The 19,499-nt window shown below is 40.7% G+C and overlaps 1 protein-coding gene across 7 annotated transcripts in view; it reads right to left on the bottom strand.

The window, feature by feature from the left end:
• The window catches only part of dmd (dystrophin), a 298,892-nt gene that overhangs the window by 97,813 nt on the left and 181,580 nt on the right, over nt 1-19,499 (bottom strand). For all 7 annotated transcript variants that reach the window (XM_086282547.1, XM_086282544.1, XM_086282546.1 and 4 more), the window contains 19 exons: nt 18,678-18,860; nt 17,278-17,412; nt 16,694-16,843; nt 12,843-13,004; nt 12,001-12,117; nt 11,205-11,378; nt 10,974-11,129; nt 10,728-10,898; nt 10,412-10,591; nt 10,143-10,262; nt 9,864-10,034; nt 9,478-9,600; nt 9,251-9,385; nt 8,464-8,616; nt 6,033-6,203; nt 2,773-2,895; nt 799-971; nt 490-625; nt 109-284 (listed from right to left, as the gene is read on the bottom strand). In XM_086282547.1, coding sequence (XP_086138673.1) covers nt 109-284; nt 490-625; nt 799-971; nt 2,773-2,895; nt 6,033-6,203; nt 8,464-8,616; nt 9,251-9,385; nt 9,478-9,600; nt 9,864-10,034; nt 10,143-10,262; nt 10,412-10,591; nt 10,728-10,898; nt 10,974-11,129; nt 11,205-11,378; nt 12,001-12,117; nt 12,843-13,004; nt 16,694-16,843; nt 17,278-17,412; nt 18,678-18,860 — 2,909 coding nt within the window. The remainder of the gene's footprint in view (nt 1-108; nt 285-489; nt 626-798; nt 972-2,772; nt 2,896-6,032; nt 6,204-8,463; nt 8,617-9,250; nt 9,386-9,477; nt 9,601-9,863; nt 10,035-10,142; nt 10,263-10,411; nt 10,592-10,727; nt 10,899-10,973; nt 11,130-11,204; nt 11,379-12,000; nt 12,118-12,842; nt 13,005-16,693; nt 16,844-17,277; nt 17,413-18,677; nt 18,861-19,499) is intronic.

The raw sequence follows: 19,499 nt of genomic DNA, 5'->3' as shown, positions 1-19,499 counted from the left end.
GCGCATACTTGGAACACCAGGACCAAGTGCTTGAAATGCTTCTAAAATTCCCAAGATGTGGAACTCATGTTATGACAAGGCATGAGTTACGTACACGTGCACATTTACCTCCTTTTTCGTTTGTTAAGCTGCTGGCAGACGTTGGCCCACCGAGTGTTCAGTAATTTGAGCTGTGATTGAAGCTGCAAAGCATCATCTGGTGTGCTCATCTGGCTTATGTCCACCCCTGCAGAGTTCACTCTGCCCAGCACCGCTTCCTGGAGGGGTATTTCCTCAGTCAAGTCCTGTGACACAGTAGATTATTACTGATTAATTATTTATTGATTTCAAGTGAAAATTATAGACAGAGATCCAGGTGGAATTTTAAGATTTCCCACAGTGTCGTTGACAGTATTCAACAACAAACGCTCAAATTTACCTTTAATTTACAGGTTATATTTGTGCAGTTACATTTTCTCGAAAAGGAAAAGTAGTGTATGCGTGTTTTACCCTTAGGTGCTGTCTGTGTGCTCCTGGGTCACTCTCGGCCAGTTTCAAAGTCTCCTCAGCATCGTTCAGCCACTCCTCAAGCTCCTTCTGATCCGAAACAAACTTCTGCCACTTGGAGTTACAATCCTGCCAACGCCTTGACACGCACACAGAAAAAAGTTTATTTATAATTGTGCACAATGTTTGAAATATGCATGTAAGCACACACACATAATACCACGTGTGCACATAAAACACATACAAAAGCAAGCATGCGTGCAGAAACGCACACACGTGCAGGACTCGCAGTATACAGGGAACCACCCTTACTTAAGCCTGTCCTGGTAGAGCTTGTTCAGTTTGCCCCAGTTGATACTGAGCAGGTTGACAGACTCCTGGATTCTTTGGCCCTCCAGAGGTCGAGCACCAGACATCATCTCCTTCCTGTGAGCCAGTACTCCATCGACGGGACCTCGCAGCTTGTCAATGTTCCCCTTTACATCCTGCATGTGTGGAGGATAAGATTAAGGTGGAAAAGTGACTGAGGAGAGTACACTGTCTGGTGTGAAAATATTTCGAATTGTTCTCTTAACACGATACATTTTAGAAGAAAACCCCAAAATAGAACAGAATATAATTTCCACATCCCAATTATGCACCATTCTATGTTACATAAAATCCCAAAAAGTACATCGAAGTTTGTGGTTTGTTGGGATTTAAATAAATATATTCTTAGTGCTTATTGTCTGATTATATCGTTTTATGTATGCCAGACCCACACGAGAACTATGTTAAGGGTGACAAGTTGCCCTGGCAACAGACTTTAGAAAGAGGAAGTGCAAAGCTGCAATATGTAAAATTAAAGATCCTTTTTTGAGTTAGACCACTCTGAGCCGTGTCTTTCTTTGCCGTTAACGAATACAAAGAACTGGATTTAATAGGTTGTAATGTGACAACCAGTTCAAAGGGTGTGGATACTTGTTCAAAGGACTACAGTAGCTCGAGTTGCTATTCATTATTACAACAGCTTCTTATGTTACAAGACGCACATTTTCCTGTTTGGTACGTAGTCATAGAAACTATGGTACACAGTAGGGATGCACCAATACTGATACTGGTATCGGTGCCGATACTGTAAAATATGTGTGTACTCATACTCGTAAAAGTTAACCGATACCAACTTATTTCATTAGTCAGAGGGTGGCTGGTCATTTCTGTTGTAGTTTTTTAGATTGGCCACTAGGGGGACATCCCGCGCTAAACAGGCACAGGGTTAGGCGAGTGAGACTGGCGGCTCCAGATAAAAAAGAGAAACTGGAGGCTGCTGTAGCTAGGCTAAACAAAATGCCAGCAGTGTGGACCGGAACAGCCAACTTTAGCTCAGGTTTTGGAAAAGCGATGAAAAATGTCAAGAGAAAATCCACGGGCAGTTAAAACAACAGAGGCTCTGACTCGTTTTATCGCTCTGGATGACCAGCCAATGCCAGTCGTGGAAAACATAGGATTGCGCCGTCTTCTCAGCGTACTCGTACTCGAGCTGCGATATGAAATTCGCAACCGCCCACACATCAGGGAGATAATGGTGCCAAAACTTTCTGAAGAGGTAAAGACAAGCAGTGTGTGCGCGATGTCAGTCCTCGGTTTAACGGCACAGTGGACTGTTGAGGAGTTTGTTCGTCAATGCCAAATACTTTCGTTATTTTGTTTGTTTGTTTACAATATGGACACTGCAATAATTTAAAAGTTTATTTTATTCTCAAACCTAAGTTGTATTTATTTTATTCCAAACAGGAGTGTTTATTTATTATTCTGAAAGCTCGAGACAGTGCCAATAGTTCAGTGATATTTTGTTAAATTACAATGTGGAGACTCTGCAATAATTTAACAGAAGTGCTTATTTTTCACTTGAAATTTTTTTGTGGTCATTTTTATTAATATTTTATTTTTTACCGGCAGAGAATAAAATAAAACCTGTCTTCCAATTCATTGCATTTGTGTGTGTGTGTGTGTGTGTGTGTGTGTGTGTGTGTGTGGTAGAAAGAAGTTTTTGTACTCTGTATCGGCAAGCACTCAGATCCAAGTATCGGTATCGTATTTGTTTGAAAAAACTGGTATCGTTGCATCCCCAGTACACAGCATGAGAGAAAATACATTAAAAAATAAAACAACATTGACTACAACAGGAAACTCAGTATAATGGTATAAACAACAGTATAATACTTATAGGTTTTAGTTATTTGATCACACTGGTGGTCAGTTTTGACTGACTGGGCTTTCAGACAGAAGTTCAAAAGCAATGCTGACCTTCAGGCAGTGCTCTTGCTGAGACATGTTATAATATGCTGCAGGCCAGTATTCAGGAGAGTTCAGCTTGAAGTCCGTCTCTGACACCGAGCACAACAGCGCCTGGAGCTCTGTGATATACTCCTGATTACACAAGTGCACACACATGCACACACAGACACATAAAAAGGCAACACAAACATACAAAGCAGAGCCAAATCAGAAAAAGAGAACATATCAAAGAAAACAACATCTGCAACTGATCTGCAATTTTGTTTTCTCGTCATCTTTTTTGAATGTGTAAGAAATCTCAATAAATGACTCATTTTCCTAAACCCCCAAATTTTCAAACTACATTTTGTATCTGCATAGTTTATTTTTGTCTAATAATAAACTTGTTGTGTATATATATGCATTTGTGCATAAGTCATGTAAGTGTAACACATATGATCAAAACACAGAAAAATGTGACCAAACAAAGGCTGGGAACTCTGCATGGCCAGTACTGAGTAAATGTCTCTTTGCAAACACAATAACCATTGAAGCCTTTTGAGCTCAGAGTATGTGACTCCGTGTTTGATTGAATAGGTTTCATTCGTTCTGCAAACTTTTAGTACTATGAAGCGATGGTGTCCCTGTTTGGAGGCCTAACCCAGCTGTATCCTAGTTTAGGTTAAAGGGTGAGGCAAAATCTTCAGCTTGTGCCTGATGTAGTTTATTGAGATACTGAGTTGTATTTATGTTTCTTCTTTCTGTCATAGAAGTCAAGTTACTGACATTTGCTTCGAGAATTTGGAAACGTTTGTTAAACTGCAGTTTTTTGAATTCTTTCCATAAAAGCTACGCAAACTACTACCTAAAAACACTTGTTTTCATTTTTAGAGTCCCAATCAGGTGCATCGAGTAACCCAAGCCTGTTAATTGTTAGGGGACGGCTGGAGGAGTCTGAGTGTTGAGAAAGCCTTAAAATGTGCATCTTTAATGACGACTGTGAACGAGCTGTAACACTAACAGGCTAATTGAGATCTGAGGATCTTTGGTCAGTGAGAGCTGAGGTCTCCTGGGGGGTCCTACTTTGAACTGTCCAAAGCAAAACTAATATGCTAATCTTGTTTTTTTATTTTAAGGATCTCAGTTTTTACCACTGATGCCCAAACATCTGCATGCTAACGTGCACCTGGTGCCATAGAACCACTTGTGTTCATCACGAAGGTCAAAGTGATTTTGATGTGAAGACCTGGTGGGCTGATCCTTCAAGCCTTTGCAAAAGAAAAACCCTTTCTCTGATATCATGCCAGGTGTGTGTGTGTGTGTGTTATGAGGTGAACTTGAGAGGTACAGTTTTGAATGCCTTTGCTTCTCTGCTTACAGTCATCATGGTTTCCTACACTAGGAGCACGTCTCTGAAAAACGTGCTGTCAACCACCATCCTGTAAAGTTACCGCTCACTTTTTTTGACGTCTCGTATTTTAAGCCAACAACAAGCCCATAAAGTGGTCACAATACTACGTTTCATGCTTTTTCTTTCTATTGTTGGTTTGTTCTGTGCATATGGCTGTTTATAATTATGTGTCCCACAACACTGTAACCATCAAAACCTAGACTGTCATAATATCACTCAGCTGTGTTCCTAAACCTTCGTTAGGCAGCAGTTTTCCCTGGATGCTAAAGACTGACTATTGTTATTTTTTTCATAATTCTTAAGACTCATTTTACATTTATTTATTTCTTTTTAATCAACTTCACTGGCTGATCAGAACCTTCCTGCTTAAAACAGACGTGATTAAAAGTGGGAAAAGCGTGTGGTCATATTTATGAATTATGTCAACATTGGACATTATTTTAAGAGCAAAGGCTGCATAGTGATTAGACTCTAATTTACTGCCTCACATTAGTAGCAAAGGACCAAACACTGCCCACACATTTTCATTGTGAGCCTTTCCAACATTTTGTATTTGACTCTCGTGTGTGAGCACAGAGCACCTGTAGTTGACAGTGGACTTAAAGCCACTCAGGTTTGACCTCATATTAAACAATAACAGAATTGGTTTCATCTGCCAGCTAAAAGGTTCATGTTTGATCCCTGGGTGCTTCCAGTCTGCACGCCAAATATCCTTGGGCAAGACACTACCAACAGGGGTGGCCAGATGTGCGGCCTTATTTCTTACCCCCTGACCTGTAACTCTGAACTCAAAATAAGACTTTATTTTGAGAGCACTTTAGTATTATGAAGACAGTGTCCAGAAGATGTCAGCTTCATAAGATCGCTGTGATCAGTAATATTTAAGGAAAATATTTGACCAGATGAGTGACATTAGCAGCTTATATGTTTACTGTCCAATGCTGTGAGAGAGCAAGGCAGAAAATGACAAACTGATACTACTGTGCTTAAGACTGGTCTGAAATCACATGTAGAAATAAACTAATGTATACCTGAAATCTGACAGTTCACATGCGTATCTGTCTATGTACATGGATTTCCTGTTAGTGGCTTACAAGATAAATACATCGTCTGTGATTTGCAGATCAGGGAACTGCCAGTAATGTGATTGGTTTGTGGAGCAGGAGGCATGCAGTGACACAGAGTAAGACAAAGCAACCAAGGAGATTTAAACTTGTGTACAGGTATAATGTGTGGATGAGAATGCAGCATAGAAAGACACAAAAAGCAACTTGTTTCCTTGAGTGGAGAAAATCAAATCCAGATTTTCAAAACATAAAAATGTATTGTACTATCAGTTTTGAAGGTATTAAAAATGTAAAGAGATAGAGAAGGTCTCAAATTTGGGGTATTTAGGTAGGGACTAATATTTTACTAAAAGATAACGTTGGTAACATTTTAAATGTTTCTTATCATCCATAAGTTTCATAGGCAAACACACAAAATGTAACCACTCTATGCTAACCACTCTATGCTAACCACTCTATGCTAACCACCTCGGTAGCACTATTAAAAAACAGCCTACATGAATTCTGAATCTAGTAGTAAATTATTAAGATAGCACTACTAGCATATCATAGTTGTTAGAGCTAATGAGTTTGTGGTACCAATATTAGTTTGTACTCGATCAGAACACTGTTCGTTGGCTGACTGTGGATTTAATAAGTTTACTGCTCCTAACCTTCGTTTGGATTGAAGCTTTCATGCTGTTACATAAAAATGAATTGTTACAACTTTTACTACTACCTTTGAGAGATTAAAGAGTTAGTATTGAAATATAATAATTAAAGTATTTTCTGTTAGTACTGTAGATACACAAGTTGTGCCTACTGAAACTCACACATTGTCTTTTGAAGGGTATGAACTTGCCCTCCACCTCAACCCAGCGTGTGTTGAGCTGGAGTTGGCGGGGCTCCACTAGATTGGTGGCTCCAGCCTCTGAAAGCTGATTGGCTAAGCCCTGCACCTCCTTAAGCTCCTCCTTCTTCTTGTCGAACTCTGAGCCAATTTCCTATTGAACAAAATCAATGGGGAAGGTCACTTGCTATTGGTTGGGGGCCAAGTGGGGCAAGCACAGAGAAGTATGTAGATGTATTGGAAACACATTCTCTCTCACACACACACACACACACACACACACACACACACACACACACACACACACACAAACATTTCAAATAATAAATAATGACACATTCCACTTTCTTTTTCCCATCAGCACATCATTTACCCATCAGAGACAATACATTGACAAAAGGGACAAAGTGTTGTGTTCGTCAGTGTCACATATAAACATACAAAGTTCAGGCTGCATATTTGTATAGTATTTAACTCCATTTCAAAAAGAAAGCAGTGCTATGATCATGAGGCACTGACTGCCTTGAGACTTTATTCATACAGAGAACAAGTAAAGTTATTGTGCTATGTGTGAACTAAGCAGCTTCTGGCTGAACAGAAACAAAGAGCTACACGAACAGACTGGAAGCAGAAGGATGGACAGAGACACAGACGGACAAGCAGTGAGGAATATCTGTCGCGGCAATGATGACGAGTCTGAGACGTGCGGGTGGTGTGTCCGCTTAGCGAAATGTCATAGTGATCATCTGAAAGTGAAACACATACAGAGAGTCAGAAAGGGCGGGGAAACTGGTGGGAGTCCAGGGTTTCCTTCTCACACCTTCTCCAAATCAGAACCAGATGTTAGTGCTGCACTGCTGTAGCACTTTGATCAAAATAAGAAATCATTGGACATCTTAATACCTAAAATTGCTCTAAACAAACAATATGATTCTTGTGTTCTTTTCAGATGCTGTAGTTTCAAAAACTGGAAGGAGCGCCTACAAACTGTAACAAAGATACAAATGCTGCCTTCACAAGCGTATGAAATTGATTGAGATCCCATTTTTAACATGGGTTTAATTTGACGTTGGCTCACCCTTTGCAGCTATAAAACCCTCAACTCTTCTGGGTAGGCTTTCCCTTCCAAGTGCATTTGTGAAGTCAGACACTGATGGTGGACGAGTAGACCTGGCTCGCCGTCTCAGCTCCAATTCATCCCAAAGGTGTTGTATTGGGTTGAAGTCAGGACTCTGTGCTGGTCAGTCAAATTCTTCCACACCAAACTTGCTCATCCATGTCTTTGTGGGTCTTCATGCACTGAAGGATTAAGAGTTCCTTTCACTAGAACTAAGAGGCCGAGCCCAGCTCCTGAGAAATGGCCCCATACCAAACTTTACAATTGAGACAATGCAGTCTGACAAGAGCCATTTACTTGGCAACTGCCAAACCCAGACTCATCCAGTGGATTTCCAGACAGAGAAATATGATTCATCGCTCCAGAGAGCACATCTTCACTGCTCTAGAGTCTAGTAGCACCATGCTCTAGGCCACTACATCCAATGCTTTGCAATTGTGCTTGTCATGGTGATGTAGGGCCTGGATACAGCTGCCCAGCCATGAAGCTCTCTACCTACTGGTCCCGAGCTAATCTGAATCCCACATGAAGTCTGGAGGTCTATAGTGATGTGCACTATACACCTCAGCATAACCTTGCTCTGTCATTTGTACATCTGTGGCTATCTAAGTGATTGGAACACCTGAATTCAATGGTTTGTGTGAATAAGTGATTACTTTACACCACAGTGTATATAAATTATTCTGAAAAACTAATCAAGTGGCAAATATAAGTAAAGTACACGGTTTTAATATAATGTTGGCAATGTCTAAAGCTACTGAGTTGGTCAAGTGAGGTCAAGTATGTTTGCTGCAGCAAAGCTCAATAGTATACTGAATTACATAGGAGCATGTTTTATCATCATCGTGAAGTAATAAACAGGGATTTTAAGTTCAATGCTGCCTTAAAAGACAGTTAGTAATTATTTAATGACAATAAAATATTGCATACAACTCTGGTCCATTAATAAAAAACTAAATCCTTGATAAAATCTACAGGTGATCGTAATAAAAAGACTATTCCCTTAAAAAATGCTCAGGGAGTGTTTCCATGTCATTAAGCTGCAAATCTTTGATATTAAATCTTTATCCAAAAGTTGGAGAAGGGGAGAGGAAGGATAGAAACAAAGGAATATATACCGCAAAACACAGAATGGCAAAAGATCAAAGCAGACGATGTGGGAAAGAAAAGGCGTGAGATGAAGAGCTGCGGTGACAAACAAAGTCAGGCTGTGGGTCTTTGAGAAAAGCCAAATAGAAAATACAAAGAAGTGCTTTATGGAATGGAGCTGTGTGTGTGTTTCTGTGCACATCGTCACCTTGACCCTCTCTCCCTCAGGCGGGTCAGGCAGTAAGTCCACTCTGCGCTGAATGTCATCTAGCCAGGCAAGCAGGTCATGTGACTTCCTCCTGTATTGGTACCACTGGGGCGCAATGGCCAATGCCTTCCTGTTTCGAAGGACGCGCAGGTCCTACATGCATGTGCCCACACAAGCACACAGAGACATGCACACACATGAATACCACGAATATCTTTATGTGACAGCTTTCATCCAACTGACCTGCTGTTACATGTATTCAAAATAAAACAGTGTTTATGTGCAGCTATAGCTGAGAAGAACATTAACATTCATGTCATCTTGCTTCTTTCCTCCCACAATTATTATCTCAAAAAAAGCTGGTCATGAAAGTACTGACTCAAAAAGTTTTCATTGTAGAAACTGTTTCTGTATTTGCATGTATGAGCACGTTAACATGTTTTTATTTATTTAATGTAATACATACATACTTCTATATTTATAGAAGCAAGTACAACAAGTTTAGTTTTGTATTTAGTGAAAATGAAAAAATCTTTACTTTGTTAAGTTTTATTTTATTTAATGTAATGGTTTGCTTTATTTTGGCTTATTGTTAACATAATATGCTAATATTAGCATAATATGCTAGCCAGCAAAGAGCAACTTTTTGCTGACTTGAACACAGATAACAGGCTTTGGCTTAATGTGTTAGCAGCAACTTTTAGCTATTTCATTGCAATGATATAACACATTGTGAATATACTCCCATGTTATTACTCTGTTTAATATTAGCTGTTGTGTGTGTTACCTTCACTGTGTTGTATTTCATGTTCAGCTTGTTATGCTTAAGTCTGATCTCCTCTCTCTTGTCCAGATCCGGGACTCTCTTCTGTAGACTCTCTCCTTTTAATAGTAACTCCTTAACTGCGCCCTCCTCACAGTCCTAAAAAGTACATGCTTGGTTTGTTAGTCGAAACAGAAAATGACTGGAAGTCACACTAGCTGTGACTGAACCTTGGTGTGAGGGTAACAGACCTTGTCCTCCAGGAAATCTTCTTCCTTCAGGTTTTCCCCTTGTTTGACTTCATCTTCCAGGAGCTCCAGCCAGACCTGCGCGTCACTGTGGTACTGCTCCAGCTCTTTGGCTGATGCTGCCGTCTGCCGCACACACACAGTCCCATGGCAACGATGTACAGGCGCACACATACACACAGAACGTACATTTATTTACACAGTCGCAGACCTATGTAGTAAGACTAAGAAGAAGAGTTAAGGAGCAACTACAATTTGAAATCTATTAAAGTAAATTCATGGATTTTAGGATTTAAGATATAGCATTTAACAATAAATATGAAACAGCCAAACAAACAGACTGTGTGTTACTGCTCTAAAAGTATATCTCCATAAAGGTACTTCCCTACCATTCCAGAGGTAATGCGCTGAGAGATGGTGTCAAATCTGTGGTTAAGCTGCTCCAGCTTGGGTCTGACCTGGGCCTGGCAGTTGTCCCCCCTGGTGGACATTAACTCTTGCCCCAGAGACCTTACCTCCTCCATCTTTCCTCTGGTGAGTTCCAGCTCTGCACGTAGCACCTGCAGGTCCCAAGACACATATGTAAGGTGCATAAACTGTCTTCACCAAAGGCATGAAAGAAACATTTGGCATAGGGAAAAAGCCTCAAAGTATATAAACAATAGAACCTTCAACACATCACTGGGTCCCTGGCTGTCTATCTCATTCATTTTTCTCTCTGCACCATTGATCCATCCATTCACTTCCTGTATTTGTCCATCCAACTTGTGCATCTGCTGCTGGTAGTCCTGAAAGAGATAAAGAAAGAGAAAAATCTGACTCTTCTTCTGCAAACAGTGACATCTACAAGAGCTATATTTAGCAAACCAGGTCTAATATTAGAACCGAAACAACAGGTAAATGAAAATCACAGAATGATTTCAGCTCTATTTCTGACCAGCAGCAGGTTGAGCCATTCTTCTGCTCTAGAAGTCACTGCAATCCAGTTGCAGTGCAGCAGGCTGACTTTGTCGTCCACCAGGCCTCCGTGGCCGCGCAGCACAGCCTTTAAGGCCTCGGCGAGGTCCACCACTGCCTGCAGCTGTGGCTGGTGTCTCTCCGTCTCCCCATGGATGCACTGAGAACAATTAGGAAACAAGGACAGAAGAACTTTTCTATGTAAGGTGACCTTGCATGTTTATAAAGGCACTTAAAATAAAAGATATTATCACTCTTTAATGTTTGTCTTCATGTCGATATATACACGTAGGTACCTGTGCCCACGCCACCTCATCCTTCAGGTCACTGGGCATTCCATCCACTGCAGAGCGCCTCGTCAACTCGGCATCAGTGGCGGCGAGCCATTCTGTGAGCCCGTTCAGCTCCTTACGCAGCTTCCTTGACAACTTCAGACTCTTCTCCAGCTCCAACTTACTCTCTGTCACCTACAAACACATATTCTTTGATTATGCTGGTGGAGTTACTCCAGTGTGTGTGTGCGTATGTGTGTGTGTCCTAACCTGAGCTCCCATCTGGTTATACAGCAGTTTCAGGGCGGTCACTCTGTCGTCCAGCTCTTTGGGCTGCTCAGTCTGCTGCCGCTGTACGATTTGTCTGCCTGTTTTTATAACCGTCTCCACCTCCCCTTTCACTTCACTCAGCGCTTTATACAGCTTCTGTTCAAGCCAAATAGATAGAAGCCACTTAAAATAGAATCTCTCCATCAGTTCGTATGTGAAACAAATACCCACCATGCACTGCTCCAGCTGTGACTGCACCACATCCTGCTCCACACTGCGGATGTCCAGCACCCCCATTTGACTTTTGACCCAGGCTAGCACGCGCTCACACTCGAGCAGCCGAGAATCAAAGTTGGCAGGCTTCTGGAAGAGTCGGAACTTAGTCCACACATCTGCCAGCATATTCTGGGAAATGACAAGACCCATAGTACACATAATGATAGGCAACGAGTCCTACAGGAGTACTGATTACAGCAAACACCATATCCTGTCTGTACATGTGTCCACTAACATGGCAAAAAGTGGTCATTGATACAGTTACCACGGCAATAACTTCCAAAGACACGTTTGAGTACTGGCAGGTATTTGATCACCTGTCAGTGGCGCAAATGTGCAACACACATGCATACTTGCAGTTGAGTAGTATCTTGCCCAAGGATATTTGGCATGCAGACTAGGGGAAGCCAGGAATCGAACCACCAACCGCTCAGTAGATGACCTACCACCTGAGCTACAGCCACCCCACATGGCACAGTATGCTCGCACTGATGTAAGTAATAATGCCCTTTGATTTTCAGCATTATCTTCTGCGTTTTATGCTGTACTGTTGGTTGTACCGCCCAACACCTCAAAACAGGTTCTGATGAGGAAATTTGATGTGCAGGAGATCTGAGCATTCGAGTAGAGTCCATTTACATGTTTTCTAGCTTTAGGATAAAAAACGTGACCTGATGTTTTCAAGTGGTCGTCAGTAAGGGCTGTTTGCACCTATATTACCCATTTCAGCACACTGTCTGTGGTTATGTACCTGGGTAAGGTCCATCTGTCCCATGATCTTTGGGGAAGGCTCTTTGTCTTTGTTCTGGTTCTTCTTCCTCAAGTCCTCCAGGGTCGTTTCATGGCTGCTCAGCTCTGACTGGATTTTCTTGTGAAAACACAAACACACATGATACATAAGGAATTCATGTAATTTTATGTAATTTATTAAATTCAATTAAACACTAAAGTCAAAGTGAAATAACCCTAAAAATGCTTAAATGGACTGACAGTGTACAGCCTTCTGCTGACCACAAGGGGGAAGGAGATATCAAGAAGAGAGAAGATGGAGTCCAAACACGAGCCTACATCACCGCCACACTTACAGATTCTCTCGCACACACTTTGTCTCTGCCACCCTTCTCTTTAAAAACAAAGTCCACTCTGCTCCAATAATGTAATCATCCTTTTATCCTCTTGTGTGTGTGTGTCAGTGAGAGAGAGATTGAAAAAGAGATGGTGAAAGGGAGACAGAGAGAAATCAAGTCAAAGTGTGGGGAAGACAGCAGGAAAAAGAGGCAAGGACACAAAGACCGAGGCTGTTTGTGTGTCTGTTTGTTTCCTAACACCAGTGGTGAGCGGTGGTCTGGATTTGCCCTTAAACAGAGACTTTCAATCTGCTAAAGACGCCCAAACTGGTTTCAGAACTGGTTCTTTTTATTTTGGCCAGCTGATATTAGACCTCACACTTGGGTGCTGTAATATTTTACAAATGTTTGTAAAGTCAGGATATCGTTTGGAATTCTGTCTTCCTCGGTTGGCGTGGGAAACAAATGCCTTTGTTCCTCTCATGTGACTATAAAGGTTATAGAGGGATTATTGTGCTATGGCTACCTGAGCTTCCTGTGGTATCTGCTGAGCGTCGATTTGATCAGCCAGGTATGCAGTAAGGTGGCGGTCTGTGTTAGCTAAGGATTCCTGGATCTGCTTCAGGGTCTCGTCATTCTCCCGAGCCCACTGGAGGTTCTGCTCCAGCTCTTTTTGCCTGAGTGCTGCCTGTGGAAACAAGAAAGTCAAAAGACATATTCTAACTCATGTAAATTAGAACAAGAACAATAACTAAAAGTCCGGCCCCTCTCCTGTAGAACCAGCGCCCAGTTTGCGTATCTTTAAATATGAAAACAGACTATTTTCTAGCTATTTACAGGCCATGAGAATTTTAGCACAGTAAAGCACTCGTAGAGGCTTCACTATTAGCACACAAACAGACACACACAGCTACATACACGAGACAGGAGTACATCTACACAAAGACACACAGCCCCCTGTGTGTACCCTCTTGAAGGATGGATTCTGGGATTTCTCTCGCATGTCCTCTCGGTGTTGTCGCTATATAACCGACGCTCTTCTGAAATTTGTTATCAGTGAGGTGTCTCAGTGTCTACTGCAGTGTTTCCATCTTCACTCTCTCGTTAACTGCAGACAGGAATAACTAGTAAACAATCCTATTACATCATATAAGAGCCTGTGTGACTGTGTGTGAGAGAGAAGGCTTAAATGTATGCGGTTACAGGTGAACATACTAATCCCATACAGAAGGATAATGGTTCCAAGTATAGTCCTGAGGCAGCCTAAGCCTTGTGCTAGCAGTGCATGCGTCTGAGGCCCTCACTCGGGTTTTTCTTCTTACTCATTATTCCTCTATCCCGAACATCGGTGACTGACTGCCTTATGTTAAAAACACCTTCCAATTGGTTTTCATCTGTTACCAAACAATGAAATGAAATCTCCAAGTATGCATCTGTGATCTGAAGAAATGAACAAGGAGACGTGGAATTATTTAATTATTGTTTTTTGCATGCATGGGGCAGATTTATCACTTTAAAGTGGAACATTAATATATTGAGATTATTATTCTGCTCTGTCAGCTAACTAGAGCTTGTGAAAGGAAGCTGACTGACTCTTGCACTTATCTTATTTTTCATCAGCTAAGTAGGGTGAAAAGGAAGAATAATGCTTTTTGAAGCCTCTGGGGTAAGAGTAATCACCAATGACAACAGAGCCACAATCTCAGAATCACTTTCTAAATCAAAATAAGCTGTTATAGCAGCACAGCATGTGACAAGTGAAGTAGATCATTGTTCTGCTGAATGAAACCAAAAAATTGTCTGAATCTAACAAACATTGTTGAAAATGTTACCTTTCTCCCAAACCCCTTTAAAGTCGACTTCTGTAGCATGCTCAGGCCTTCAGTTTACTGACGGTACTGTGTCAATAACAGAAGTCATACTTTCGTCTGTACTGTGGCCACTCATAGCAAGTCACCTTTTATCATCAGATGAGAATAAACCAAGATTAAACAGTGAGTATGGCTCGTCTCTATTTAGCTTATTTATCGTGCACCTCTCGTCATGGAAAGAAAGTTGAAACATGATGACAGAAAAAGAGTTCCTTTAGTTTTTGATAGAGTAAACAGAATATCAGATTTTCATTTGGGCATTTTTTTTATAACATTTTATGTATTTATTTATTTTACTCAATTTGCATTTTGAACATGTGTTGTCATCCTGCTTAATATAATAATAATGCTAACTTATTATAAGTGAAAACTAAACCTCTACGCTTATATATAACCATATTTCACTTGCATAAGAAAATTGAATTTTAGTCAGTTTAAAGATGAATTGCTGAAATCTCCTTGAATCCCTTTCCTTTCTGTAACAAGACTTTTGCTCAAACAAAGCTTTGGATGATATATTCAGGCTCAGCCTATATTCAGACTAATGTGGCATTTTGAGTACATGTCATTATGTTCAAATTTTAAAACAATAAGATTTCAAAGCTCATCTGAAATCCCTGGGAAGACCATGAAACTGACAAACAACCCTAGTTATCTGACAGTGTTGCTCATGAAACATCCAATTTTTGCCAGATGTAAGAAATAAAAATTGATTTCCTCAATGCCGTCTTTTCAGCTCAACAAAGGAAAAACATCCAGGCAATATTTTGCTCTCTGTGCACATTTTCTTCTCATCCATCATTCCAAGAAATACTCACTAAAACTCTGGTCCTGTCTCGCGGCTCCTCGTCTTTTTCATAGATAACAAATAAACAGGGCTCAGACCTACCCAGTCTCTCCCTACGTGCATACATGCTGGTATAAATACCAAAACAAGGAGCAGGAGCTTCTGTTCCTCTCAAAAATACAAAAGGTCTGAAATAAAAAACACAAAACACGCACACACACTCTTGCAGTCTATGTAGGGTAGATAAACAAAAGAAGGCTTATCAGGCAGCAAGGAGAACATTAATCTGGTTCTATTGTAAGGGAGGCGCACAACTATGTCTAATCTGTCGCTGAGGATCACAGCAAGTGGCTGAGAATACAATCATGTCATCGGTGATGACTGGAAGGATGGCAAAGGGACAAATGGAGGACAAGAATTAGGCAGATAAAGATACAAAAGGGGAGCAATGATTAAAAAAAACAGTTAATGTGTGAAAATGACGAGAAACACAAGATGTCTCAGGAGAATTACAATGAAGAGAAGAATCATTAATCAAGCTCAAAGAGAAGATGTGCGTGACAACAAGAAATCCTACCAGTGGCTAAAAAATCAAACTGTATTTTTAGAAGTTCTAGAACTTTTCCTGCTGATAAGGACCTCCACTTTTAGTTACGTAGTAGATCAACAATTAAATTACATAAAAGTACCTTTTGTTCACCGTCTAATATAGAAAGTTCAACCAAAACTTTATGTTTTATAAATATGGGACAGTCTGCTTCCCACTTTTGTCTCCTCTCACCTGTGAGCCATGAGCAGTAATCAATGGATTGACTTTTAAGACCAGCTGAGAGCAGGAGCAGGTGGTGCCACTCTTCAGTAAACAATGGCAATCAGTCACCGTAGTCCGGGAGATCCGCTCCAGCGTCACCGCAAGACCCACCCAGACACTAATGCTTATGGCTCAGACCCCCATAATTGTGCGTGAGGCAGACGCCCAGAAATGATGCTGTTTCACTTCTGCCTGAACTTTTTCCGGTGAGTTGTGAAAGGGCATGACACATGACAGCATGTCCGATCTGAACCCTGACCCGGTCTGTTACAACTCAACACACTGCAGACCCTGGACTCATATAGCACTCGATTTTGTTACCAGCCTACCAACCTCCAAGAATACAACAGTCATCCTTTCCATCCTCTCCAGGTCAGCACACAACTGTCCACAGCCTCTGAGAACGCTAAGTTACTCATTGATCAAGTTTTCCAGCTTCATGGTATCTGACTGAGGTCCACAAGTCATCTGTTGCATGGAAGACTTTCTGCACTGCCCTGAGGTCCAAAAGCATGCCTCAGGCCATGAAACTGATTCTGTCATCAGTCCTTCAGCAGTGAGAGTTAAGTTACCGCCATCCCTGTGTATCCCCCCATGTTTCATGTCTCCCAGACCAATGAATTATCAGGTTGTCCTAAAAGCTCCCTGTGCTGCAGCCAGAGTTCTGACAGTGACTAGAAAGTTCATGCTAAGTAGTTCAGTGACTAGTTCATTTGAGTTTCCCACTGTTACGTCCAGACAAACTAATAAACTACACACATTCAGGTAAATGAGCACAAACTGCTCTCTGGCCTAAAACATATTAACAAATATGAAAAAGTAGACTGCTTATTAAAACAATAAAGTAACGGTTCTTTCAGGTTTTCCACTGTGTGCTTACATTATAGTTCACGTGCTGTATATCTTACCCTCGCCATAAGTTCATCCCATCGGGTGTTGAAAGCATCCAACTTTTGCTGAATCAGCTCATCCAGAACACCTCCATCCATCAGGGTCTGGGCAAGTTCTCTGATCTGGTTCCTGTTGTCTTCTGGGTGCTGCAAAAGAACCTCGATGCTCTGCATGTACAGACAGAAAGAAATAAGAGAAACTACCAGTCAGAAGATCAGCTGATCGATCCCCAGTTCCTGCATATCGAAGGATCCTTGGGCGAGATAGTAAACACTGGAATGATTAGAGAAAGCGCGTAGGCATCGATAACAGTGCTGTAGGAATGTGTGTGATTGGGTGAAAGCCCTTGGAGTCAGTTTCAGTAGAAATCCACAACACAAGTAGCAATTCATTCACCGTTTTCCACGTTAGGCTGCACAGCACACAAGAGGAGGGCAAGATGTGAGACACAGGAACAGCATACAGCAATATCAGTTACCATGTGAAGACTTCTCCAAGTGTGGATTAAATGTGTAGAGAATGGAGCAAAACTGCATTATTGATGTAACGTGGCAGAGCCACTCCTGGTGCTTTACCAGCTTTACACATGAATTACACTTACATCCAGCACCTTCTGTAGCTCATCAGATCCTCCCGGCAAGTTTTCTGTCTTGTCCAGTTTCTCCTCCAACTGGTCCAGAAAGGCATTCTCCTGCTCGATGTAGGACAGCAATTCACACCAACACGCCCACACCTCCTGCAACACAAAACAGACAAGTGCCCTGAACTCACAATTAGAGGTAAGAAAGACTCTGGAGAATGGCAGAAAAAGAGAGAGCAGCAAGAGAATGCTTCGGTCAAAGCTGAATTATTGCAAACTGCAAGACACAGATGTAATTATTTCTCAGGAGCATAATAGCAAAATCAAGCACTGATTAGTTTGTAATTTACCTTTTAATTAGGTAGCAATCCAGTCAAGCTGTCAAATTGCAGTTTAAATAATATATGAGTATGTCTAGATTCATAATATATTTAGTAAAGACTTTGAAGGAATTAGATGAAATAAAAACAAGTGTAATTATTATTATTTATACAGGTTTTAATACCTACAGATAACCCCAATGTACCTCATTTTGATAAACACAGACACGTAGTACAAATACTCTGTTACTGTACTTAAGTAGAATTTTCACATATCTGTACTTTTTATTTTTCTGTCAACTTACTGTTACTGGCTACATTTTTGCACAAATATCTGTATGTTTCTGTAACTTCCTGTGCATTCAAACATCAAACTGATTTGAGCTTAAAGAAAGGAAACAATGGAACATTAAAGCGATAAAAGACACTTCTTTGGACTTTCTCATTGTTCTGCGCATCTAAAATGCTTTCTAAAACAAAAACTACCGATTGTACTCAATCACGATCAAACAAGGAATTAACAGGCCTGCCCTTTTCATTGTAGAAGCTTTAGCACTGCTTGCATGTATATATTTGAGCCTGTTTTTACAATTTTGACCGTGTGCAACATAAATTCAAACTTGTGCATCCAATTTTTTAAGTAATTAAAGATGCGTACAGTACAATCATTCCACCCTTGAAAAAGAACAATTCAAATAAATAATTAAAAGCTCCCAAATTACCATAACATTCATTCCCACGATGAGTGCGTGTAGACTACAATTGAACATAAGACTTCTTTTTAATGAGGCTTAGAATTTGATGGTAAAATGATAAAATGAAAAAAAAGGAACAGAAAAAAGTCTGAAAATTGGCTTGACTTGGTTCATTTCAGCTATAATATCTATTATACACTCTCTAAAATCATATCTACAGCAAAACACCCCTTTAGAGCTGTGCATGATGTATGCAAGCATCAGCCTTGAAGCCCCTTGTAAGGACATGACTATTTTACATAAAAGTGCATAACATTACATAAAATTTACATAAATGTTTTCTGTGCACACCAAGGTTGAAATTACTGCAGAGATAACAAATAAGAAAAGAAAGAATGCAATGTACCTCTAGAGTTTTACATTTCCCATCAAGGCGGCTGCACAGGCGCTGGTAGTTGGCTGTCAGTACATCCAACTCTGAGTGCAAAGCATCATGGGCTGTGGGCGGGGCTTTGGCAATGAAACTATTCACACTGGCAGTCAGGAGTTTGACCTTTTGCTCCTTAGAATGAACCTCTTCCTGGGCCGTCTGATGAACAAACAGACAAACAAACAGAGAGAAGCTGAGAGAAATGAAGCTTCACACTGCTAACAGAAAAACTGTGCAGTCTTTAATTTTACATCCAACAAAAAAGTACTGAATGAGGGAAAGTATACATTTAGAAAGTGAGGCTGTAGTAGTGAGACCTCCCTAATCCTTAACATAACATGAAATAAAATTGCATACAGTATTGTAGTAAGTTAAGTAACGAAACGAGCTTATTTACTGTCTGCTTGCGGTTTAAATGAAGAGAAATGGTGGCGTAGTGATATGTTCCAAAGTGGTTCCACATTGAGAATGACTTTTATTGTGACGTGTTGATCATCCAACAATAAAGTTTCCACAGTACTTAGTTTGCATATGGTCATTGTATGTGGTTACAAAAGGGGAGGTGCTCAATTAAAGTAGTCAGTACTAGTCACACATGTAGGAAACAATGAGGACTCACTTAGCGGCATTATCAAGGAAACTTTGTTACCTTATGTGGCTCGATTCATAACCCTTGCACACTTTGTATATGTTAGAGAATATGGATAAGTTTAAAACTTATAGGTTCTATGGCTGTTATTTGGAACACATCACCGTGTTCTCATTTCTCTTTATGAGAGGAAGAAGTTTAACTGTTAG

The sequence above is a fragment of the Aulonocara sp. 'chitande type north' Nkhata Bay genome, linkage group LG23 (assembly GCF_057382095.1).
Source record: "Aulonocara sp. 'chitande type north' Nkhata Bay isolate Kocher_YH1m ecotype deep benthic linkage group LG23, A_spYH_male_GT1.1, whole genome shotgun sequence".
Classification (NCBI taxonomy): Eukaryota; Metazoa; Chordata; class Actinopteri; order Cichliformes; family Cichlidae; genus Aulonocara; species Aulonocara sp. 'chitande type north' Nkhata Bay.
Note: the sequence above shows the minus strand (reverse complement) of the source record. Positions and strands in the feature narration are given on the sequence as shown.